Source organism: Heterocephalus glaber, unplaced genomic scaffold (genome assembly GCF_053883595.1).
Source record: "Heterocephalus glaber isolate CG9 unplaced genomic scaffold, H.glaber_assembly_v1.0 deba00000943, whole genome shotgun sequence".
In the NCBI taxonomy this organism is placed as follows: domain Eukaryota; kingdom Metazoa; phylum Chordata; class Mammalia; order Rodentia; family Bathyergidae; genus Heterocephalus; species Heterocephalus glaber.
The window spans coordinates 365,297-393,142 of record NW_028258175.1 but is presented as its reverse complement, the minus strand read 5'-3'; the positions used below and the strand labels follow the sequence as shown (position 1 = coordinate 393,142).

The window sequence follows — 27,846 nt, the reverse complement described above, 5'->3', positions numbered from 1 at the left end:
GGAAGGCTGATTCAACATATGTAAACCAAAAAATGTAATACACCACATAAACAAATGGTTAAAAATCACATAATTATTTCAACAAATGCAGAAAAAGCATCTGAAAAAAATCCATTTATCCATAAATATCCATTTGTGATAACACCCCATTGAAAATATGTACAGAAATACCTAAACCTAAAGTGCTAAAAGCCATTTGTGACACAGTCACTGCCAACATCATACTAAATGGGGAAAAATTGAAAGGATTCCCTCTGAAGTCAGGAATGAGGGCGTCCATTTTTACCATTCTTATTCAGTATAGTACTCAAAACTAGCCAGGCAACGAAAGAAATAAAAGAGATTCAAATAGGGAAGGAAGACGACAAACTATCTTTATTTCCATATGACATGATCCTTTACATAGAAGATCCTAAAACTTCCGCCAGAACACACTTAAAACTAATTTAAAAAATTGGCTAAGTGAGATCAAAGGAGAGAAGCATGTGTTTCCAGAGAAGCACATACAACTATGTATAGTACACAGTACTTGATAGTGTGATCAATGACCTTTACTGTTTTAGGTTCTTATCATAACATGCTGTGCTTTTCATCCTTTAGAGCATAATCCTACTCATATAAGAGTGTTTACTGTAAAACAGTGTGCTGCTATGCCAGTGGTAGCCTCCTGTATCTTTTGTTTAACTGCGTATTTGGATAATATCAAGGGGCCATCACAGATGATTGCCTTATATCTTTTCAGTTTGCACTTAGAAGTTGGCACTGTGTGTGGTACTTTGCAATACACTCAGGTGAAATTGCCTAATAACATATTTCTCAGATTATATTTCCATCACGTGTCACATGACTATATTGAAATTTAAATTTAAAAAATTGGCCTGGGGCCGGGGATTTAGCTCAGTGGTTCTGCCGCCTGCCTTGCAAGCTCAAGGGTCTGAATTCGATTCCCCAGGACAAAAAAAAAAAAAAAATTGGCCTATGTGGAGTCTACTAGTTAATTAAAATTTTTTCTCCAGACCACTATTTGTTCAATATTAGTTTTGAAAATCTTTCTAAAACAAATCACATCTTCTAATGTCTTGTTAATGCTTGAGAAGTTTTTTAAAATTATATGGAAAAATGTTTAAGTACTTTTCAGTTTTGCTTTGGTTGAGTTCTATTATATTTGAAGATTATTATAGTTTTTTTCCCCTTGCATTGCTTTTCTTTGAATAATTTTCATTTTTGTATATGTGTTTGTTTAGTGAATGATAATAAAGCTATACATTTTAAATAAAAAAATCAGCTATGTGATAGACTATAAAAAAAATGAAAAGCATTCCTGTACACCAACAATAAACCCATTGAGAAAGAAATCAGGAAAACAATCCCATACATAATAGATTTAAAAAATACTTAGGAATTAACCTAAACAAAGAAATGCTTCAATAACAAAAAATATAGTGCTCTGAAAAGTGTGATTAAAGAAGACATTAAAAATTGAAGGATATCCCTTGTTCTTTGATAGGCAGAACCAATATTGTCAAAATAGCTATATTATGGGCCAGGGATTTAGCTCAGTGGTTCTGCTCCCTGCCTTGCAAGCACAAGGTTTTGAGTTTGATCCCCGGCACCAAAAAAAAAAAAAAAAAGCTATATTATAGGAAATGATACATAGGTTTAATGCAGTTCCAACAAAAAGCAAGCATTTTTTCACAGAACTAGAACAAAATCCTAAAATTCATATAAAACCAATTTTAGTATATGTGCTGCCAAAGTGAGCACAATATGAAACCAGAAGAGACACGAAATAAACAAAGCAATTCTGAGCAACAAGAGAAAAGCAAGTGGTATCAGGATCCCAAACTTCAAGTTACTCTGCACAGCTACAGTTATAAAAAGTCACGGTACTGGCACAAAAACAGATATGTGAATCAGTGGAATAAAATGGAAGGTGCAGAAACAACTTCAGCCATCTGATTTTTGACAAAGGGATTAGTAACATGCTGGAGAAAAGATAGCATCTTTAATAAATGATGCTGAGAAAACTGGTGATCCACATGCAGAAGAATGTATCTAGATGCATATCTCTCACCCTGTATTAAAATAAAATCAAAACAGACCAATGAGTTTGATATAAAAACAGAAACAAAATCTACTACAAGAAAAAAATGGCAAAGCTCTTAAAGACATAAATATAAGCAAAGGACTTCCTGAACAGTACCCCGCAAACATTGCACAAAACGTAGTACCAAGAATCAGGAAATGGGATCATATCAAATTAAGAAGCTTCCAAATAGCAAAGAAAACAAGTTACAATGAAGAGAGAACCTACAGATGGGAAAACAGTTTTGGTAGCTACTGATCAGAAGACTAATATCTATAATATGTAAAGAACAGAAAAAAATTAGACACTGCAAAATAAAAGACTTGTCAAAAAAATGAGCCATTGAAATAAGTAGATATGGCTGGGGATTTAGCTCAGTGGTTCCACCGCCTGCCTTGTAGGCACAAGATCCTGAGTTCGATCCCCAGAACCAAAAAAAAAAAAAAAAAAAAAAAAAAAAGGGAGAGAAATAAGCAGATACTTTTGAAAAGGAGTTAAAATGCTCAATAAGAACAGAAAAATGTTCAGTATCTTTGGCCATTACAAAAATGCAAATCAAAATAGCACTGAGATTCCACCTTACTCTAATAAGAATGGCTACTACTAAGAACAAAAAAACAATAAATACTGGCAAAAGTTGTGAAGGAAAAGGAAAGTTACATTGCTGGTGGGAATGTAAACTGGTACAGCCACTATGGAAATCAATATGGAGAGTCTTCAAACAACTAGAAGTAGAAATTCCATTTGATCCAGCTACAGCTATCTTCTTTTGAGTGTTTTCCCCAGAGAGTTAAAGTTATCATATTACAGTGATGCATGCATACCCATGTTTATAGCTACCAAACTCACAATAGCTAAATCATGTAATCAGCTCAAATGCCTGTCACCAGATGAACGGTGATGTAAATGTGGGATATATACACAGTGCAGTATAGTCAGCCATGAGCCAGTTTTAAGAAAATTGATGGAGATTTTAATAATTCAGGCACAAAAGATTTAATATCACATGGTTTCTCTAATAGTATATAAATAAATAATGAGCAAAATAAAAGAGATGATAGGAAACAGGGAGGGAGACACTGGAGATGGGGAACGGATCTGGTGAAGGAAAATGGGAGAATGGGGAAAATGGGAACTAAAAACAAGATTCTACAAGTCTATGTCCTAGTTATCCAAAGGATGTAATTATGTAGTTTTAAAACATACTACTAAAACATGTTATACTTGAGAGTATGAAGTTTTCATTGTGATGCCAAGATTGTGTGCTAAGTTATTCGGCGTGTCAAAGGTCTTTTTTGTGGGCCAAGGATGTAGCTCAGCGGTTCTGCCGCCTGCCTCTCAAGCGCAAGGACCCGAGTTCGATCCCCGGTACCAAAAATGAAAAGGTGTTTGTTGCGTTGAGAGAGGATCATGGGGTAACACTGTCAGTGCTCACTGTGCCGACAGTGCGATCACAAGACAACTTACTCTTTATATCCGATGTCGTTTTTGTGATGATATTAGGATCAGGGGCCCAGGTATTGTTGGGATATCCTGCAGCGTTTGAAAATGCTGGGTAAGGAGGGTCTTGGTCTTCATACTCTATATCCTCTGCCAGTAAAATGTATCTATTTTTGTACATATCTTGTCCTTTGCTACTTCTGGCTGATAGTTTGTCGTCTATAGTCCTTAAAATAGGATCAAAACTTGCCTTGTTTGTAAATTTTGGAATCTGCAATAATAAAAAAGTAATCTGATAGCATTTATTCTGAATTTATAATGAATTTTCTAGTCAATTTTTTGAGCAATCTATCAATTTACACATTCATACTCTTCTATAGAGAAAACTAACTTCAATTACTTTAAAATATTTGAAATTAAAATAAAATAAAGTTTTAAAGCAAAAAATTTAATCTCTTAATTGTAGAACTATTGTGTCCATGTGGGTTTTGCTACCTGAAGTTTGATGGAGAGGATGGTCTACTCACTTTCTCTTTTGACACAAGTCTCACTGTGGTGCCCAGGCTGACCTCAAATCCTTAAGTGATCTCCCTGTTTCAGCCTCCCAAGCACTTGTGATTATAGGCACCCACCACCATTCTTGATTCTGAAATATTTTTAAATACTTAAAAGCCACCCGTAGTTTCTTTTAATGACTGAGTTCCCAGGGTTAGCTTTGTTTACTTAGACAACAAATGGCTAACACTAAGATCTAACTCTTATCATATAAATACCATTTCAGTAGTAATCAGGAAAATCTTTAAAACTGAAAGTAAGTAGTAAATTCCCATGAACTGTATCACAAATATTCTTTCAAGACTGTCTCGGGAGCACATAACATCAGCTTTTAAGTCTGAGAGTTTCAGCAATGGTGAAGGGCTCTACCCAGTCCTTACCATGTCACAGTAGAATCTTGTTTTGGATGCATACTGCATATGTTGGATGGGGGAGGGCGCTGTGCTGACTCTGCCTCCTGTGCCTGCCACACTCAGTCAGTGGAAGTGAAACCAGCGTGTCTCAAAACTAATAGCATTTCAACATACTTACACATTTGTGTCCTGCTATTAAGTAGACATACATGTTTTATTATTTAATTATTAATCTTGGCTTCTGTTATTTTATAAAACAATAAGTTAAAATATAAAAGGAGGGCCGGGGATTTAGTTTAGTGGTGCTGGCGCCTGCCTGGCAGGTGCAAGGTCCTGAGTTCGATCCCCGGTACCAGGAAAAAACCCCCAAAATATAAAAAGGAAGTTTTGTTGCTTATATAGACTAACAAAATTATATGTTTTACATGCAGCCCAAGAGAATTCCTCTTCACCCAGTGTGGCCTACTTGACCCAAACTGCTGTTGGAGACCCAGCTATCATAGAAGCATTAAATTCTTAGAGATGGAGGCACTTTAAGGAAAATCCAGTCCTAATCCTTATTTACGCAGAATCGGAGCCTGAAGCTCCTTGTCTGAGTCCCCCGGATGATTAGTAACTTAAATTCTGAGTACCCTACGTCTTCCTTGATTGCTTTGTCCACTGCTCACACTGAAGACAGCAGTGAGGGAACCTGTGGCGTTGAAAGGATCCTAGTGTACACCCACAATGCCAGCTCACCCAGAGAAGACTCGACACCATCTGCCTAACCCTCAGTGCTTCAAGCCGCTGTCAGCTACATGGTCTCCGTTATATGCTAGGTTAACTGAAAGAATGAAATGAATGGCATTTTCATACTGTGGGATTAAAATTTCATTAAAATTAAGCAGCTAACAACATGGCCTGTCTTTAAATCTTCAATGGTTTTCTACTCTGGCTGCTATTTATTGCCCTTGCACAGTAAATAAACTCCCTCTGCAATTCTTTCCCGATATATTTTCTCTCCTCTAACGAATAGTGTCTCAGCCTGGATTTTAAAAATACATCTTGTATTTCTACACATATTATTTTGGTCATTTGCTTTTTGTTTTGTTTTGTTTTGCTTGAATTCCCCCCAAACCCCTTTAAAACAGTTTAACTTCTACCATTTGAAAGATTGCTCTAAATGAATTTAACAGAAAAATTTAAAAATAAAAATAAACAAAATATGTATGTATTAGTAGGCTTTTCATTGGTGGGACAAAACATCTAACATACAATTTAAATGAGGAGAAGTGTACTTGGCTCATGGTTTCAGAGCTTTCAGTCCACGGATGGCTGGCTCCAAGGGAAAATGTGATAGAAGGGAATAGGCAGAGGAAAGCTGCCCAGTGATGTCTCCTTGTCTCACCCAAATGTGTGATTTACTAATGTCCTAGATATCCTTCAAGCCAGTTATGTTGGCCATCAAGATTAACCATCACAGGGCCGGGGCTGTAGCTCAGTGGGTCCGGCACCTGCCTTGAAAGCGCAAGGTCCCAAGTTCAATCCCTGGTACCGAAAAAAAAAAAAAAAAAGATTATATAACTGAGAAGTAGAAGAACAAGTAGTAGAAATATATGATTTCATTTTTGTAAAAAAAATAACCAAAACACTCTCCTAATTTAAGAATGGAATAATTGTGAGTGGATTTGAAATGCTAATATTAGTTTCTCAAAATCAAGGAAGTAATTCACAAGGAGAGGAGGGAGGGGCCTATTAGCTTTTACTCTAACTCTGTATTATTATTAGATGAACATGTAATGCTTTTGTGAATATAGAATTTGGTGAAGTTGTAGAGGGATAGGTGAGATGCTGTAGGCATTCATCTTAGGAATCTAGAAAAGGACAACAAAACAAATAGAACAGGAGCTTGAGGATGGTGGCCTGAAATTGTGCTTCTATGTCTATACTTCTTAAGGTTCTAGCACATTGACAGAAAACATTGAGTGAGAGAACCCACAGCAATCCTGGAAATCAACTGGATGAGATACATATATCCAGAAAATTTGAAAAACTTAAGAAAGAAAATATTAAACTGACTTAATGGGAAATCCCATTCAAGAAAGCCATTATCTTTAAATGTCAGAAATCAGGTAGGCCTGAGAAGCAATAGATTCAAAGTTAGAAATACAGAGAATCAGCTCATGAGTCAATTTTTATAGTTATTAATGAAAGAGCTGCATTTGGAAGAACTGGATCACTTGGACCTTTCTTCATTTCTGTTCACCTTAGGCAGAAGTGTCTTTCCCCAGTCACTCACCCCAAAATCAATAAAGTGTTCTCAATTGAAAAATGTACCATCTGCCTAGATGAAATCTTATATAAGTTTTGAGCCTTGACAGAGAAGCACAGTAGAGTTTTCTGAAACTCTCAGTTTCACATCAAATAAGTAGAGGAGGATAAAAGGGAAAGAAAGTTATGCCCATGAGAGAAACACACTGGTTCTGGAAACTTTAAGTTCCCAAGCCAATCTGCCTAGCCTCTTCCATCCTTACCAAAACAGAGCATACCTATCTCATCAACATGTTCTTTTATCCACAAATATAAGATGAACAAAAGTTATCAGATATATGAGGAAAATCAGTATATGTGAATAATTCATAAGAAAAAACAGAACACCAGAGTAATCAGAGATATTTCTGAGAAGGTAGAGGGTGACCCTTGGAAAAGCTTCTAAACAGTATCTTCAGAGATATCCAAGAGGATGTTGATATTGATTTCCACTTAGCTATATCATTATCTTCTCATTTCCTTTCTCTCTTCCCTTCCCTCTCCTCTCCTTCCTCTCTGGTGCTAGGGGTTAAACAAGACCTTGCGCATGTTACACAAATCCTCTGCTAATGAGCTACATGCCAGCCTCAACATTTGGAATTTAATATAAAACATTTGGAATTATATATAAAACAAACATAATTCTACATTACCAAACCCCTCAAACAAACAAGCAAACAAACAAAGTCCTTGCCTTCTCTGTTTTACCTCATCTCAGTCAATGGTGCTACTATCTAATAAATTGTTAGGGCAGAAATCTCAATGTCACCTTTTTTCCTCTCCTCCTTTCCTTTTTCATATCTAATCCAGTATTAAGCCCTGTGGCTACTGCTTTCAAGATATATTGAGCATGCAATCACTTTTAATTACCAGTCCCACTATTATTATATACGAGCTATCATCTTGCCTAAAGAGTAGTTGTCTCTTAGAGTAGTCTCTTACTCCCTGTGACAAAGGCTTCTAGCTGCCTTCCCAGAATACAGTCTGTCAGGAAACTCAAGTTTTTATGGGGCAGAAATGTCTCCAGCTAAAGGAGACACATCTTCAGGGCCTCTTATGCAGACAGGAGTGGCCATGTGTCAAAATTCTAATCAATTAGAAATAATTGGAAATTTTTAGGAGAAGCAGACAAAAACGAAACAAAAATGAAACAAAACAGAAATAGAGGCAGGCTTAATGGACAGAACTATATTATCTTCTTCCTGCTTGGAATAGGGATTCCATCGAGTGGCAAGTACAAGTTACATACAATGCTGAAGATGGGTGTTCAAGGGGAGAGCTTGTGTCTCTGATGACACCAGGAAACGACTCACCCCACTTAGCTAAATATGATTCTTAACTGATCAACTTTCACAATACTGAGTTTATTCTTCCAAAGCTACAATTCATAATAGGAGAAACCTTAAAAGTTCACAAATATGTATAAATTAAATAATTCTTAACAAATGTGTTACTAAAAAAGAAAACAAAGAAAACTAGAAAATAGATTGATAAAAATGAAAATGAAAATACAACATACTCAAATTTGTAGGATGCAGTGAAATTAGCTGTCTATTAGCATTTACATTAAAAAAGCAAGAGGTAAAATAAACAATCTAACATGAGGAACTAGAAGAAGACCAAATTAAACCCAAAGCTAATAGGAGGAAAGAAATAATAAAGATTAGAGTTAAACTAAAGACATTACAGAATAAAAGACATCAGTGAAACCAAAAGTTGATCTTCATAATAGTAGCAAAGTCTTCCCACTGAAATTCATCCTCAAACCACAGAGCAACAACAACAACAACAAAACAACAATATAGGCACATGAGAAAAAAGGCAACAGAATGCCTCCAAAAACTGCCAATATTCCCCAAAGCAGAACACTAAGGGGCACCAGTAGAGAGGAAATAAAATACCAAATAGTCAAATTATACAAAATGAAAAGAAATTCAGTGACCTCAAAGATGATATATCTAAAAAGATAATAGATTTGATAAAATAGTCAGCAAGGTTAAAGGTTATACTAATAAAAAACTAGTACAGCTAACCAAAATTATTGAAAACATGAATGGCCAATTTAGCAAAAAATTATAGTCCATAAAAATTTTCCAAATAGAAATACAGAAGATAAATAATGCTATGGAAAGTAGAAACAGCAGAAGTGACCAATGCAAGGAGAATCTCTGAACTAGAAGATAAGGCTGATGCACATAGTATATACTCAGAGATACCTTAAAAACAATGTGAGAAGGTGAAATTATCTAACAGTTCCTAGATGATGCAAAGAAGACCACCTAAGATTAACTAGAATTAGAGCAAAGACAGAAGACAACAAGAATAGCATAAAAATGTTTACAGAAATCATAGCAGAAAAGTTTCCTAGCATGGCGAAAGACTCAACATACTGGTAAGTGAGGCTTATACAGCCCCAAATAGCCATACCAGAAAAGAACCTCTCCACAACACATCATAGTAAAAAGTTCTGTAAGTCCAAACCAGGAAAGAATCATAAAAGCTATTAGAGAAAAATCAGAAATTACTTACAAAGGTACACTCATTAGAATTATAGCAGAATTCTCAACACAAACCTTAAAGGCCAGAAGAGCTTGGAGTGAAGTGTTTCAAGGGATAAAAGAAAATAACTTTCAACCCAGATTAATTTACTCAGCAAAATTTTCTTTCAAAATTAATAAAGAAATAAGGACTTTCCATGACAAAGAATGCCTTAAATTCACAACCGCCAAACCAGCACTCCAAAAAACTCTCAAGGATATCATAGCAGACATAATAAAGCCAACAACACCAAAAAGTCCACTAGAATGAATACATCACACAGGGTAAGCAGTTAAGCAAAAAAAAAAAAAAAAAAAGAATCAGCAGCATCAACAACAAAAATGATAGGAATAAGTCAATACCATCAGGAGTAATAACTCTTAATGAAAATGGTTTCAATTCCCCTATAAAACAACCCATATTAGCAGATTGGATCAAAAAATAAAAAAACCAAACCCAATAGTATGCTGCATACAAGAGACACATATGATTAAAAATGAAATTCATAGACTAAAAATTAAAGTATGGAGAACAATAATCCATGCAACAGAAGCCCAAAAGCAAGCAGGAATAGCTATTCTATGTTCAGACAAAGTGGACTTCAAGTCAAAACTGATCAGAAGAGGCAAAGGTCACCACATATTGGTTAAGGGAGAATTTTAACAGAAGAGATAACAAATGTAAATACATATACACTGAATACTGCTGCACCCAACTTCATAAAATAAACACAGCTGCTTGTAAAAGCTCAGATAAACAGCAAAGCAATCACAGGGACCTCAATGCCTCACAAATAGATCAAGCGGACAAAAAAACAACAAAGAAATATTACAATAGAACCACACTTTTGAACAAATGGACTCAATGGATATCTACACAGTGCTTTACGCCACAACAACAGAATATACATTCTTCTCAGTAGCAGATGAATTTTCTTCAAAATAGACCATATAATAGTCCATAAAACTTGTTCAAATAAGTACAATTAATTGAAATTATCTCATGTATATTATCAGATGACAGTGTAAAGAAACTAGAAATGAATGGTAAAGGAAAAGACAATAATTTTACAATCACATGGAGATCAAATAATATACTCTTGAATAATCAATGGGTCACAGAAGAAATTAAAGTTGCTAGAATCAAATGACAACACCAGTACAACATATCAGAACCTATTGGACACAATGAAAGCTGTCCAAAGGAGAAGTTTATTTCTATAAATGCGCACACTAGAAAAACAGAATGAGCCCAAATAAATAACCTTATGAAGCATCTCAAGATCCTAGAAAAACAATAACTATCCAAATACAAAGCTAGTATAAGGAAGGAAATTATAAAGGTCAGAACAGAAATTAATAAAACAGGCCAGGATTTAGCTCAGTTGCACTGCATCTGCCTTGCAAGCACAAGGTCCTGAATTTGATCACCAGTGTCACACACACACACACACACAAAGAAAAAGAAAGAAATAAAACAATAAAAATATAATAAATAAATGAATAAAAGAGCTGGTCATTTAAAGAATAAACAAAACAGACAAACCCTTAGCCAAATTTATCAAAAGAAAAAAGATATGACACATATTAATGCAATTAGAAATAAAAAAGGGAAAATCATTGCCAAATCTAGAAGATCATTAACATCTACTGTGAAAACTCGTACTCCAATAAATTGGAAAATCTAAAAGAAATAGATTCCTAGATGAATATGAATTGCCAAAACTGAACCAAAGAGATAGAAACCCTGAAAAATTGAGTCAGTACTTAAAAAAAAAGAACCTACCAACTAACAAAAGCTCAGATTGAATTCTACCACAACTTCACAGAAGATCTAATGCCAATATTACTCTAACTGTTCCATGAGATTGAAAGCCAAGCAGCACTGTGAAACTCATTTCTGGAAGTTAGCATTACCCTGATACCAAAACCAGACAAGGATCTAACAAAAAAAGAGAACGATAGACTAATCACTTTAGTGAATATAAATACAAAAACCTGCAACAAGATGCTGGCAAAAAGAATGCAACATATCATTAAAGAGATCATACATTATGACCAAGTTGGGTTCATCCCAAGGATGTAAAGATGCTTCAACACATGTAAATTGATAAATATAATACATCACATAAACAGAAGCAAGGACAAAAATCACATGATCATCTCAATAGATGCAAAAAAAAAAAGCCTTTGACAAAATCCAACACCCACTCATGATTAACACAACCTGAAAAAAATTGTTATACAAGGGTTTTAGTCTGATAAAAGCCATTTATGACAAACTTATGACAAACATCATATTAAATGGGGTGGGAGATCAAAACAAATGTGTCCGTAGGTCTCACTTTAACTTGGTCTTAGACACCCAGCAGGAAAGAATAACCAAAAGAGGTATAAAACACAATGCCGTAGTTATAAAGCTAGATATAAAAAGGGGCTCCAATCACTGACCCCTTCTGGCAGTTTCCAGCTGTACCAGCTGACCACGGTTATGGATCATTAGGAAAAACTATGGTAAAATCTATAACAGCTCAACTAGAGTTTAAAAATTTCTTAGATAAAATTGTTCTTCAAATTGTCTCTATCTTCTTACAGCTAAAGCTAGAGCGACTTATGACAAAATGTCAGACTTAAGAGCCAGTAGGTTAAGATCGCTATTTCAGTTTCTAAGTGTGACTCTCTCCCCAACCTGCCCTTTCAATCTAGTGCTCATGCTTAGATTATACATGCTCTAATTTCTTAAAAATTGTGTTTATTCTTGCCTAGAGGCTGCCAATCCAAGCAATCATACAAATGGAACCAATGACAAATGTGCTAGACATCTTTTAGTGGGATCCACCTGACTGACCTTGTAAACAGTTCATAACTGCTAAACTACAATATGACTTCTGTGTCAGATCCTAAAGTCCCCTGGACCTTATCCTTATCCTTTTTGTGGGAGGCTGTTACTAGTTCCTCCCATAAAAAACACTTGTTGGCTATATTCATAGCAATCCTGCTGACTTTATTATTTGACCCATGTATTCTTAACTGTTTCTTTGGCTTTGTCTCCTCCAGACTTAAAGCTATACAGCTACTCAAAATGGCAATGCCTGGCCCCTTTAGAGAGACCCTCTGTAGATAACTCTGACTGCTGATCACAACTACGACCCTCTTCAGCCGGAAGTAGCCAGAATGGTCTTCACTCCTTGGCCCCTCAAGGCAGTTAGGGGTCCTTCTTCAGGGGGGGATTATTGCAGATAGGTAAGTTAATTAGATATCTTGTAGGCAGTTAGACAGGGCCGGCCTGTGAGGAGCCAACATGGAGGACAGTCAAGGAGTCAAGATGGAGGACAGTGAAGACACATTCACTGAAGGCCAGTATTGTAAAAGAAGAGAAACTACCACACCCACATGCTTCCTCTAAGGATGAATGGCAGTGATTGATATTATAAATAGGCTGGGGACCAAGATCTTACCCATCCCTTCCAGGAAAGGTCCCTGACCAAAAATCTTTGTATGCTTGCTATGTGACTTGCCTCCCCATTGGATCATCACGTAATCAATATTACCTAAGCAACTGTACTTGCGATCTTACTAGTTGACTATATAGTTTTGTTGCACTGTGAACTGGCCTCACCTTGTGGCTTTGTCCCATAAAACACTTTTGAGAAGCAAAAGCTATCTTTATCTCAATAAATTTTTTCTACTCTTAGAAAAAAACCACAAATGTGTCTACTATTACCACTCTTGTTCACCATAGCACTCAAAACTCTAGCCAGAGTGATGAGACAAGAGAAAGCAATAAAAGCGATATGTATGGAAAGTAAACTATCATTATTCACAAAAGACATGATCCTTTACACACATAAATCCCCGAGAAACTCCACCAAAAGACTTGTAAAAATAATTAATTAATCAATGTAGCAGGATACAAAATCAACAAAAATCAATAGCATTCTTGTACATCAACAATAAGTCCACCAAGCAAGAAAGTAGGAAAATGATACTATCTACAAGAGCCTCAAAAATTAAGGGAGTGAAAGATATCTATAATGAAAACTAAAGTACTCTAAAAAAAGGAGATCAAGGAGGGCATCAGAAAATGAAAAAAGATATCCTCTGTTCCTGGATAGGCAGAACCAATATTTTCAAAATGGCTATATTACTAAAATTGATATATAGATTTTATGCAATCCCAATCAAAATACCAACAGAATTTTTCATAGAACTAGAAAAAAAATCATAAAATTTATACAGACCTAGAAGATACCCAGAATACCAAAAGCAGTCTTGAGCAACAAGTGCAAAGTAGGAGACATCACAATCCCAGATTTCAAGTTATGTTACAGAACTACTGTGATTAAAAACAGCATAGTACTGGCATAAAAAGTGGATCAATGTGAGCTAAACAAACCTTTCCTCCTTTAACTTTGAGTCTCAGTTGTTTTGTCTCAGTAACAAGAAAATTAATTAAGACAGTAGGTAAAACTCAAACACATAGGCATAGGTGAGGATTTTTTGAACAAGGCTCCAACTGCACAATCAACAAATGGGATTGTACCAAATTAATTTGCACAGGAAAGGAAAAAACCCATATAGAGAGACAACCTGTATAATGGGAAAAAATTTGCCAACTGCTCCTCAGAGGACTAATATATAGAGTATATAAAGAACAAAAAAAACTTAGACCCCCCCCAAATAAAGGACCCTATGAAAATATTGGGCAATTAAAATGAATAGACAGTTCTCAGCATTAGAAGTACAAATGGCCAATAAACAAATGAAAAAATGTTCATCATCATCGGTCATGACAAAAATGCAAATTAAAACAACACTGAGATTCCATCTTATTCCAGAAAGAATGACTACTATCAAGAAATTAAATAATAACAAATGCTGGCATGGCTGTGGAGAAAAGGGAATCCTTCTACATTTTTGGTGGGAACATAAACTAGTGCAACCACTATGGAAATCACTATGGAGATTCTTCAAAAAACTAACAATAGAAATTCCATCAACCTGGCCATTCCCCTTCTAGGTATCTTACCAAAAGACTTAAAGATATCACATCACAGTGATACAAGCCCACTGAGGTTTATAGCAGCGCAAATTATACTAGCTTAATCTTAGAAGCAGCCTATATGTTCATCATCAGATGAATGGATAAAAAATGTATACACAATAGAGTATTACTCAGACATTAATAAAGATAATTTTGAATCATTTGTAGGAAAATGGATGCACCTTGAGACCATTATAGCAAGTGGAACAAATTTGGCACACACACACAAATATAGCATGGTTTCATTTATATGAGAAACCCAAAGTATAAATAATTTAAAAGCAAAATAAAAGATAGCTATTACAAAATAGATAGATCTGGACCCGGGATTTAGCTCAGTGGTTCTGCCGCCTGCCTCGCAAGCACAAGGTCCTGAGTTTGATCCCCGGTACCAAACCAAACCAAACCAAACCAAACCAAACAAAATAGATAGATCTCCATCAGGCAAGAAGGGGAAATAGAGATGGGGGAGGGAAGAGGACAGGGAGGCCAGTGGAAGGTAAAAGAACTAAGATGTGTTATGTGTATGTACCAATTCCCCATGATGAATACAATCATTATGTACAAAAATGTGTTACTAAACGAGAAAAAAATTAAAACATTTTAGAGTAATAAAAATACATGACTGCATTTACCCAAGTTCATTGAACAGTATATCACAAGTAAAAATGTACGTAGAGTAAATCTAAAATAATAAAAAACAGGATGTTGGGGGATCAAGAAGTGATGCAGACCATGACAGATTAATCTAGCTGTCTTACAAATGTAAAACATAAACACCCTAGAAGGTATGGGAGAAAAAAGGACCTTAGCGACTTTGTAAAATGACATTTCAATTGGAAACTAAAGCTAAAGAGAAAATGAACTACATGAAACACTGTATTGTGCTTGGCAAATTTGCCCAGTATTTGTCTTTTTGTGACTAGCTTAATTCACTTATCATATGTTCCCAAAATTCATACATGCCGTAGCATGTGACTGAAATGTTTTCTTTTTAAAGAATGCATAATATTCTGTTCAATGTATCTACTACAGTTTATCCATTCATCTCTCAAAGGACATCTGGCTATGGTAAATAAATCTACAATGAACATGATTGGGCAAATTTCTCTTCAAGATTTTTCTTTGTATCCTTTTGGATATCTATCCAGAAGTATGATTGCTGGATCTTATGTTAATAATATTTGCAATTTTTTGAGAAATCTGCATAGTTTTCCTTAGTAATTTCATCATATTGTGTTCCTACCAACAATGGACAGGCGTTTCAATATCTCCATATCCCTGCTAACACTTGTTTCTTTATTTTGATAATGGGTATGAAATGATAATGCATTGTGGTTCTGATTTCCCTTTTATGATTCCACATGCTGAAGATTAAAACGAGACCTATATCTTTCACCATGCACTAACCTAAAATTGAAATGGATGAAAGATCTAAATATTAAAACAGAAACACTAAATCTGCTGGAAGAAAGAATAGGTAGAACGCTTGAAGATGTAGGGGTAGACAAAGACTCCATGAAAAAAACCCAGACCTCATGGGAAATACTACAAAGAATCAACAACTGGGACCTCATCTTGTTATTATTATTATTATTTTTTGGTATCAGGGATCGAACTCGGGTCCTTGAGCTTGCGCAGCAGGCGGCAAAACCACTGAGCTAAATCCCTGGCCCAGGGACTTCATCTTATTAAAAAGCTTTTGTACAGCAAAAGAAACCACCAACAGAGTGAAGAGACAACCCATAGAGTGGGAAAAAAATTTTACCAGCTATCTAGATAAAGGACTATTATCTAAAATATATAAAGAAGGGCTGGGGATTTAGCTCAGTGGTTCTGCCAACTGCCTTGCAAGCACAAGGTCCCGAGTTTGATCCCTGGTAAATAAATAAATAAATAATAAATAAATAAAATAAAATATATAAAGAACTCAAAAAATCAGACTCCACAAATTTAAAGACCCAATGCAAAAATGGGCATCTGAAATAAGACACTTCTCAGATGAAGAATTAGACATCACAAATAAAGATATGAAAAAATGTTCAGCATCACTGGTCATTCATGAAATGCAAATTAAACAACACAGAGATCCCATCTCACTCCAGAAAGAATGGCTGCTATCAAGAAATCAACCAACAATAAATGCTGGAGGGGCTGTGAGGAAAAAGGAACCTTTCTCCACTGTTGGTGGGAGTGTAGACTGGTGCAAACACTGTGGAAATCAGTGTGGAGAGTCTTCAAAAAACTAAAACCAGAGATTACATTTGATCCAGTTATACTTCTTCTTGGTATCTTCCCAAAAGAATTTAAAGCATCATACCACAGTGATATATGCACATCCATGTTCATAGCAGCACAGTTTGTAACAGCTAAATCTTGGAAACAGCTGAAATGCCCATCAACAGATGAGTGGATATAGAAGATGTAGATTTTTATACAATGGAGCACTTCTCTGCCATAAAGAAGGATGAACTTCAGACATTTCTAGCTAAATGGTCGCACCTTGAGAGCATACTCTTAATTACAATAAGTCAGACGCAGGTGTTTAAACACCGCATTGTTTCTCTGGTGCGAGAAACTGAAAGTGGAAATGAGGACTGAGATGCACAATGATGTTGGGCAATGGGAAGAAAGTGTCCAAATGGGAAGGGGAACAAGGAGGAGGGAGGGGGACAGGAAGGAAGGGACAAGGAAAAAAGTGAAAATAGAAGGAAAAAATGGAAACAAAGCTTCTGTGCATAGGGAGGAGAGGGGGCTTGAGGGGGGAATGGGATAAAATAAAATTTATTTAAAAATAAATAAAATATTTCTTATTGAATTTTTCTTTTTCTTTTTTTTGGTGCCGGGGATTGAACTTGGGATCTTGTGCTTGTGAGGCTGGCCGCGGAACCACTGAGCAAAATCCTCGGCCCCCTTATTGAATTTTTCTACGAATCTATTCATTATTTATTTATTTCTTTTAAAACAAAAAGGGCAATTACTACAAACCAGGCACTTTTTTAAGTATTAGGTGACAAACGCTCTCTTCTTCCTTCTTTAACCCAATAATGGAGTAATATATATGACATGATTTTAAAGAGCTAAGGAATTATGATAGACACATGGATAAACTCACACACACACATACAGAGAGAGAGAGAGAGAGAGAGAGTATTATTCAATTCTTAAAAATAGAATGAGATCTTATTACTTGGCATAATGTGAATAAGCCTAGAGGACATAATGCTAAGTGTAATGTACAGACACAGTAAGAAAAATATTGTAAGATCTCAAATGTGGAATCTAGAAAATAAAAATATTCAAATATAGAGAGATAGAGAACCAGAATGGTTTAAAGTGAAGAGGGAGAAAACATGGAAATGTAGCTCAGAAGATACAAAGTAGCAGATATATTAGGGTCAACAAGTTGAGAAAGCTAATATATATGAGGACTATAGGTAATAAAATTATATTCTCTATGAGGTTCATGCTAAGTGAGATTTTAGCTTCTCTTGCTATAAAAAACAGTATTATGTGAGATGAAGCATATGTTAATTAATTGGCTAGAGTAAGTTTTTACTTCCTTTGTGCACTGCATAATATCATGATGTATACTTTAAATTTGTGCAATGAGAAAATGCGAGTCAATAGATATGTTAATTGTCTTGACTTAATCACAGCACAATGTATACATACATCAAAATATTCTGTGGTACACCATAGGTACATACACATTTTCCTTTGTCCTTTAAACCTTAACAAAGCTGGGAAAAATTATTAATAGATAAAAACAAAGAGAAAAATTTGAAAATAATTAAAAAATTCAATATGAAAGGAACAAAAATAATGTAAAAATATCAGAAAAGATTGAGGCTAGAGGGCAATGGTGATGCAAGGAGAAAAAACCCTGCCAACCAACAGTTAAATATTCAGTGATATTACCTTTCAAAAGTAAGGGTGATATTCAATAGATAGACGCAAATTTTTCTGAATAGTTTTGATTAGTGGTTGACTGAATCTGCAGATGCAGAGTGAGAGAATATGGAGGGCTAACTGTAGTATAAAATAATTTGTGTGAATGTGGGAAAAATCATGATGAAAAGAACATCACATATTCTTTTGTTAAATATTAAGGACTATTACGTATCATTGAATTAGGCAGTAGAGATACAATGCGTTATTGCAGTCTTCAGTACATTAGTATGAGGAAGAGAGAAATTAAAAAGCAACACTAGCAAGCACAAAAGTCTGAATTTAAGATAGATACCCAGGAGAGCATTCTCTATGATTGTTACAATAAAGCCTTACCTAAAGATGCTAGAGAATGTGATATTCAAAGTGATGTCCAAAGGGAAGAAGGGGAACACAGCATTCCACAATGAGTAAACAAACAAACACACCAGTATGTGCAAGGATTCTGAGGAAGACAGGAGCCTGGTTCTGAGGAAGACAGGAGCCTGGTTCTGTGAAACATTTCAAAGATGAGTTAGATTGCAACACAGAGACAAGGGGTAGAAGAGTTAACACAAAATAAAGCTGTAGTGGTAGACAGTGAAGAAACAAGGGCCATTCAAAAATTGGACTTTATCAGATTTATATGATTAAAAAAAGACAGAATGGGATGGGAGAAAGATGGCAGAGTTAAAACTGGTGGCAAATAAACTGACAGTAAAAACTGGCAACCTCTCCAGGACCTGGAATCAAGACACTCAAAAGACAACTTAGGAAAGAGAAAAAGGAAAAATAAAAAGAACTACAGGAATCAAGAAAGAACAGGAAAACTAGAAATCACAGAGAAACTAGAGACACATGACAATACAAAGGAATGAACCAGTCTGGAATGCTGTCCCTGGCTCCCGAGGAAGGGAACCTGCCTCCACAAATACAAGGCAAGCCCTGAGAGGATAGGCAGCCCCACTCAATGGACTGGCAGCCCTAGCCCCAAGAAAAGCCACTGGGTTTTGTAAGCTGCAAACACTGTGGGGTTTTACTCTGAAAGTGACTCCTTCTGCAGGACAGGTTAGCACTGGAGAAGAAATCTGTTGCAGTACCCACCATATTTTAGAGGGATATAATCAGCAGCCATTTTGAAAAGGGGTTTATTAAGACTGAGGTACTCTGAGAATCAGAAGTCACAGAACAACCACACTTCGGAGATTCTGGGGTCACCCCAGTCACTGCAGTGCTAGGTGGGAGATGGCCACAAGAAACAGTTGCAGAGATTGGGAGGGCTAGTCACAGACCGCTGAGATATTTAAGTGGTGGCAAGCTCAGGCTGCAGAGGACACATTGGTCCTGTCCTCTGTGGTGGGAAGCCAGGCCAACTGCATGTGCTTTTCTGAGGGGGGCTGGGACTAAGTCCAGAAAACTGCTTACACTCCTTTATTGCCTCCTTCAGGACAGAACTCAGTCATATGGTTGCTTTCTCTATTTGCTAACATGATCAGGGGTCTGACTCAGCTTAGACATTTGCTACATCCCAGGGTGTATGGACAGAGGGGCCTCTGGAACAAATGGGACACCTCACAAGAAAACAGGGCACAAAATTACTCAGGGACAATAGTAGTTGAGAGTGCATAGAAGGGCACAAACACTAAAATCCACTGGAGTATATATAGCCTTGAGGGAGACAATTTACCAATGACTGACCTTGCCAGTGGGAAAAGTAGGGCAGGACTCAGCACTTACATAGTAAAAAGTGGACGTGGAACACAACATGCACTAGTTGTGGCTCACAATCTCTCTCTCTCATACCTGGTGAATTCTAATACCACAGGCCGTAGAAAAAAGTACTCAAACATCACAAGGTGCAGGAATTTGTAGGACTCATTTTTCTTTTTTTTCCCTCTTTCTTGGGGGATAGGCTTTTTTGGTTTTTCTCCATTCTTTTTTTTTAACCTCTTACTTCTCTATTCTTTTACTCTGTTTTATTCTTTTCTCCCTTCTTTTTCTCATATTTTTATTACTTTTAGCTAATTCTATTTACTTTCTTTTATTCTCTACATGGATTTTTATCTCACTTCTCTCTCTTCCCCATCTTCCTTTTGTTTTCAAATTTACTTCTTTCATTTTTATCTTTCCATGTCCCTTCCATTTTTATTACTAATAAGCATTATTAATTTTAGCTACTTAGTTTACTCTATACTATTACTGCTGATTTCTATTTTTAATAGTGGAATACTTGTTGCTTCTGGTAGATATTTAGTGTATGTCAATATTTTATTTGTCTTTGTTTCTATATTATTTTTGCAGGTCTCTTCTATTGTTATGGGAGGTATAGTTGTAACTTTTATTGGTTCTCATGGCATATCAATATTCAGTTTGCCTTTGACTATTATTATTACTTTCTTTTCTATTGTTAATAGTGGCATAGTCATTCCTTTTTTTTTGGTACCAGGGATCGAACTCGGGTCCTTGCGCTTGAGGGGCAGGCAGTGGGACCACTGAGCTAAATCCCCGGCCCCAGTCATTGCTTTTAATAATTTTTTACCATATTTGGTTTGTCTTTGTATTATCAACATTACTGTGGCTCATTTTATCCTGAGTGATGCTGGGGATCAAGCCCTCAGAAAAGGTTGTATGCTAAGACCTCAAATATTTTGCTGAATGAGTTAAAGAGGGGTATGAACACCAAATTATAACCAAATCCAAGGGGATATCAGAAGGAGAAAGAATTTAACTAAAGGGATCTCCATAGTAGTTACAGCTTTTCTACCCTAATTGACCATCAACCTACAGCACAAAAGCATAAGAAAGCAAGGAAACAAGATGCTTGCAAAATCCCTTAACTCCTCAAAAACTGATCTAGTGGGCAATGAAGTAGAGGAAGCTATAGTAAAAAAATTGTCAAAAACCAAATGGCTAAAGTGTTTGAAGAGATAAAAGAATAAATACATAAGTAAATTCATAAGATATTTAGTGAGTTTAAGGAGGATTTAAATAAATTGATAAATTATTTAATTAATAAAGTATTCTTTGAAGTAAAAAGAGAAACAAACAATAAGATGATTGAGTTAAATAAGACAATGCAAGAGATGAATATAATTTTAGTAATGAATTAGAAGTTATGAAAAAAACAAGCACAAATTCAGAATATGAAAAATTCAATGGAAAGCCTGGGACCTGAGGACAGAGAGTCACAACTTGAAGACAAGGTTGAGATAGTAGATCATGTACTTAGTGACACCCTAAAAACAACTAGATACCCTGGAAACTATCCAACAGCCTCTGATATGACTCAAAAAATCAATCTCAGAATTATAAGAATAAAGGAAAAGTTAAAAAGATGATGAAAAAAGTATTAAATGTTTATTCACTGATCATAGCAGAAAAATTTCTAAACTGAGGAAAAGAATTCAACTTCAAGTAAAATGAAGCATATAGAACTCAAAATAGCTAGTGCCAGAAAAAAGAAGCTCTCCATGAGCCATCACAATAAAAATTCCAGAATTCCCACAGAAAGATAATTCTAAGGAGAGTTGTTAAACAAAGGAAGAAATAAAGGAATCAGTATTGGAAAACAATGCAGTAACAGAATTCAGTAAATATCTTACAATAATCACTCATTGTCAGTGGTTTCAACTTCCCAATCAAAAGACACAAACTGGCAGATTAAATCACAAAACAAAATTCAACCATATGATGTCACCAAGAGACACATATTTAAAAGGAAGCACACAGACAAAGTTAAAGGATGGAAAATGATACTTTATGCAACTAGACCCTGAAAGCAACCAGAATCTGTAATTTTCAGACACACTAGACTTCAAGTCAAAACTGATCGAAGGAGACAAAGATGGCCACTACATACTGACTGAAGGAAGAGTTCAACAGGAAGATAACATTTGTAAATATATATGCACCAAATGTTGGCACATCCAACTTCATAAAATAAAAAACCCTCATGTAGGAGAAATAGACACCAAAATACTCATACTTGAGGATTTCAATACTCTTACAAATAGGTCAACTAGACAAAAAAAATCAACAAAAATATTGTAATTAAATCACACCTTTGAACAAATGGAGTTACCAGACAGCTACAGTGTTTCATCGAACAATAATAGAATACACATTTTTCTCAGTAGCACAGAGAACTATTTCCAAAATAGATGTCTTAGTCCATAAAACATGCTTAAATAAAAATAAAAATAAAATAATCTCCTGCATATTATCAAATCATAGCAAAACAAAACTAGAAACCAACAGCAAAATAAACCATGCAAACACATGGAGATTACATAATACATTAATGAACAAACCATGAGTCACAGAAAAAGTCAAGGAAGAAAATTAAAAATTCCTAGAATCAAATGACATGGAAATACAACATAACAAAATTTGAGACACAATGAAAGCAGTCCTAAGAAGAAAGTTTATAGCTGTGAATGCACACCGTAAAAGAAATGAACGATCCCAAACAAATAACCTAGTGATATATCTCAAAATCTTAGAGTAGCAAATACAATCCAAATTCAAAACTAGTGGAAGGAAAGAAAAAAAAGACCAAAGCAAAAATTAATGAAATTGAGACTAACGAAAATACAAAGAGTCAATGAATCAGAGTTGGTTTTTCAAAGATAAACCTGATTGATAAACTCTTTGCCAAATTAACCAAAAAAAAAAAAACCAATATCAATGCAATTAGAAATGAAAAAAGTAAAGTTATGACACCACTGAAATTCAGAGGACTAGAAGAAATTATTTTGAAAAATTATATTCCAATAAATTGGAGAACCTAGAAGAAATGGAGAAATTCCTAGACACATAAGAATTACCAAAATTGAACCAAGGTGATATGGAAATTTTGAATAGATCAATAACAGGCAGTAATTAAAACCCTATAAACTGGGCTGGGGATTTAGCTCAGTGGTGCCACTGCCTGCCTTGCAAACACAAGGTTCCGAGTTCGATCCCAGGTACCAAAAAACCCCCCAAAACAAAAAACCTATAAACAAAGAAAAGCCAAGATCTGATGGATTTACCACAGAATTCTACCAGAGCTTTAGGGAAGATCTAATGCCAGTATTCCTCAAACTGTTCAATGAAATTGAAAGATAAGCAGCACTGCCAAACCCATTCCTGGAAATTATCGATACCCAAACCAGACAAAGACTTAGAAAAAAATGAAACTACAGGCCAATCTCCTTAATGTCCATAGATGGAAAAAATCTTCAACAAGATACTGGCAAAGAAAATCCTGGCACATGACTGTAATTCCAGCACTCGGGAGGCTGAGGCAGAAGGATTGCTGTGAGTTCAAGGCAAGCCTAGGCTACATAGTGAGTTCAAGACCAGCTGGAACTACATAGTGAGACCCTGTAAAACAAAAACAAAGACAAACAAACAAAAGATACTGGCAAAGAGAATGTAACAAATCATTAAAGAGATTGTATATTATGACCAAGCTGGCTTCATCCCAGGGATGCAAAGCTGATTCAACATATGTAAATCAATAAGCAGAAGCAAGGACATAAATAATATGATCCTCTCAATAGATGTAGGAAAAGCCTTTGACAAAATCCAATGTCTATTCATGATAAAATCCTTAAAAAAGTATGTACAGAAGAACTCTATCTCAAGCTAACAAAAGCCATTTATGACAAACTCACTGCCAACATCATATTAAATGAAGGAAAAATGAAAACATTTCCTCCAAAGTTAGGAAAAACACAGGGATGTCCACTTTCATCACTTCTGTTCAACATAATACTCAAAAGCTAGAAAAATCAAGCAAGAGAAAGAAATAAAAGGAATATTATAGGAAAGGAAGAAATCAAACTATCTTTACTTGCAGATGACATAATCATTTACATGTAAGACCCAAAATAACTCCAGCAAAAGACTCCTACAACTAATAAACATATTCAGCAAAATTAATATACAAAAATCAATACTGTTCATGCACACTAACTATAAACTCACCAAGAAAAAAGTCAGGAAAACAATCCCATTCACAGCAACTTCAAAAAAAATTAAATACCTAGAAATTAACCTAACCAAGGAAGTGAAAGACATCTATGACAAAACTATATATTCTGAAAAAAAGAGACTGAAGATATCAGGAAACGGAAAGACATCCCCTGTTTCTGAATAGGCAGAGCCAATATTGTCAAAAAGGGCCATATTACAAAAAATGATATATAGATTTAATGCAATCTCAATAAAAATACCAACATAATTTTTCACAAAACTATAAAAACAATCATAAAATTTATATGGAACCAGAAGAGAGACAGAATAACAAAAGCAATTCTGAGCAACAAAAGCAAAACAGGAGGTATCACAATCCCAGATTTCAAGTTATATTATAAAGCTAATGCTATAAAAAGAGCATGATACTGGCGTAAAACAGACATGGATCAGTGGAACAGACAAGAGGAAGCCAAAACAACCTTAGGGACTTCAGCCATCTGTTCTTTGACAAAGGGTCCAAAAACGTATGCTGGAGGAAAGATAGCCTCTTTAACAAATGGTGCTGGGAAACTTGGTTATCCACATGCAGAAGGATGGAGCTAGACATATCTTTCACCTTGCACTTAAATTAAATCAAAATGGATCAAAGACCTAGATGTGAAGACAGAAACAATTGACTCGAAGATAAATTAAGTAAAACTTTTAAGGCCGTAAATATAGGCAAAGACTTTCAGAACTGAGTCCCAGTTGCATAAGAAATAACACCAAGAATCAACAAATGGGATCATATCAAATTAAAAGTCTTCTGCACAGCAAAGGAAACAACCAACAGAACAAAGAGACAATCTGCAGAAAGGGAAAAACCTTTTCCAGCTACTCCTTGGCTAATATCTAGAATATAAATAAACTTGAAAACTTATACCTTCAAAACGGAAGACCCAATAGAAAACTGGGCAATTGAAATAAATAGACTCATTGCAAAAGAATAAGCACAAATGGCCAATGGGTACATGAAAAAAATGTTCAGTATCTTTGGCCATGAGAGAAATGAGTATCAAAACAACCCTGAGATTCTGTCTTACTCCAGAAAGAATGGCTATCAAGAAGAACGCAAAAAACAACAAATATTGGTGAAATATGGGGGGGAAACGAACCCTCCTACATTGTTGTTAGGAATGTAAACTAGTACAACCACTATGGAGATTCCTCTGTAAATTAAAAATAGAAATTCCATTTGACCCAACTATACCTCTCATGGGCACTTTCCTAAAAGAGTTAAAGGCATCATATTACAATTACTCATATTTATGGCAGCACAAATCATAGAAGCTAAATCTTGTAATCAGCCTATATGTCCATCAACAGATAAATGGGTAAAAGAGAATGTGGCATTTACACATAATGGGGTATTTACTAATACAGATGGATAAATTTGAGTCATTTATAGGAAAATGGATGCATCTCTAGATCATAATGTAACTGGAATAAACCAGACACAGGCTAAATATTGCATGATTTCTTTTATATAAGAAACCCAAAGTATAAATAATTTAAAGAGCAAGGTCAAAGATAGATGACAGGAAACAGGAAGACTGGAGATGAGAAGGGGTTCTGTGGGTGGGGAGAGAGTGGAGGAAGGAGAGGGAAGGGGAAGGGAAGGAAAAGGGACCAAGGTGTCATATGTCTTTATATTTATACACTAATAAAAAAGAAGTGTAAGGGAATTTATAGTATGAGCAAAGTGGTTTAAACTCAAGTACTTGCCATAGAATAAAAGCTGAATAAAAAGAAAATGAATGAATGAAAGAAAGGATTCTGTAGTAAATGCTAATTCCACAGAGTGAAGTAAAATGACTGGGCTACCAGAAGTAGGTTGGGAGATTTAAGGAAATACCCTAAAAACAAGACGAGGAACAACAAATAAATGGCCGATGAATGCCCTCTAGCTCATGAAACGTTAAAGTGGAAACATCTAGGAGATTGTGGACCAAACATTGTGGAGCTCAAGTAGAGAACAGAGCTATCTGTAACGCAGATTTGTAATGTGTCAACATACAGGGGATAGTTGAAGCCAAGGGCACAGCTGAAATAAAGATGAAAGACACTAGGCAATGAAGGGTGGTTAGTATTAGTCCTGACTAATAGTTTCACTGGGAGTCTGATCTCTCCGTAATTCAAGAAGAGTTATCCTGTCAAAGAAAATCTCAGCATCAGACAGATTCTTTTAAAATAAACTGGTTTCCAGACTGGAAAAAATGGGCATACCTGATATAAACCTCACTGATGTAAAAGTGGTTGAAGGTACTGGGTACTTATTGCATAAATCAGAGATACAGTCTAATCCTCACTGCATACTATTAGGGAAGAACAATGTTCTCCTTGGCATGGTTTTAATTTTATAACAAGTTACTACATATCTGGTGGCTTAAAACAATCAAAATTTACACACAGTTCTGGAGACCAGAAGTCCAAAGTCAGTTTCGCTGTGATGAAATCAAGGTGTCAGCAGGACACGCTGTCTCTGGAAGTTTGAGGGAGGGATCTATTGTTGCCTCTTCCAGCTTCTGGTGGGTACTGGCACTGCTGGCTTGATATATTACAGACTGTTTTCACATATATCTGCTCCATCTGCACACTGCTTTCTTCTCTGTGTGTCAAATTTTCTTTTTCCTGCCTCTCATAAAGATGCTTATAATGGCATTTAGGGCCACCTGAATAACCCACAACAATCTCCTCATCCCAAGATCCTTAACTTAGTCACATTTGCAGTCTTTGCCATATAAGAATAATATTTACAAAATTAAGGGATTAGGTCCTAACATTTTTGAAGACCATGAGTCAGCCTACCATTAGATTTACCATGTCTAAACTCAAATAGTTGTCTGTCTGTATCAATGGGGGATTGGTTCCAGGGTTCCATTCCCCATAATACCAGAACCCTGAGATGTTCCAGTCCCTTATATAGAATGGTATAGTATTCGCATATAACATACACGTATCTTCTTACATACTTCAAATCATGTCTAGATTATTTATAATACCTAATATAATATAAATGCTATGCAAATAGTTGTAATACTGTGTGGCTTAGAGAAAAATGACAAAAATGTCCATACATGTTCAATACAGACATTAATTTTTAGAATGTTTCCAATGCACAGTTGGTTGAATCTGCAGATATGGAACCTGCAGATATACAGGGCTGACTATATATGTCTTATATACTATATATATAAATGTTCTAAATATCTCCAACTAAAACTTTATGCTGTCACATAATAAAGCTGGCTACCTTAATGTAAATAAACATCTGGAGAGGCCATATAGAGAACAAGAGATCCTAAAACTACATGGAGTCCACAGCTCAGCCACCCATGGTCCTAATTGAGATCAAGCTTTCAGTCATTTTCAGTAAGGAGCCAAACATATGAGCGGGCCATCTTGGAATTGATTCATTCCAGCAGAGCCCCCAGATAACACAGCCCAGCTGATAAAATAGAATTTTTCAGATAATCATTGCACTGGGGGGGGGGCGTGGAGGGGAAGTAGGAGAGGGAGAGAGAATATGAATATTTTCAGAAACTAAGTTTGGGGGTTGTTTTTAGGCAAATATATAAAAATAAGTACCTAGAGATGAGTTGTTGTGAT

The 27,846-nt window shown here is 35.6% G+C and overlaps 1 protein-coding gene across 5 annotated transcripts in view; it reads right to left on the bottom strand.

Annotated features, from left to right (window-relative positions):
* The window catches only part of Catspert (catsper channel auxiliary subunit tau), a 122,786-nt gene that overhangs the window by 11,718 nt on the left and 83,222 nt on the right, over positions 1-27,846 (bottom strand). For all 5 annotated transcript variants that reach the window (XM_021237516.2, XM_021237513.2, XM_021237514.2 and 2 more), the window contains one exon: positions 3,554-3,797. In XM_021237516.2, coding sequence (XP_021093175.1) covers positions 3,554-3,797 — 244 coding nt within the window. The remainder of the gene's footprint in view (positions 1-3,553; positions 3,798-27,846) is intronic.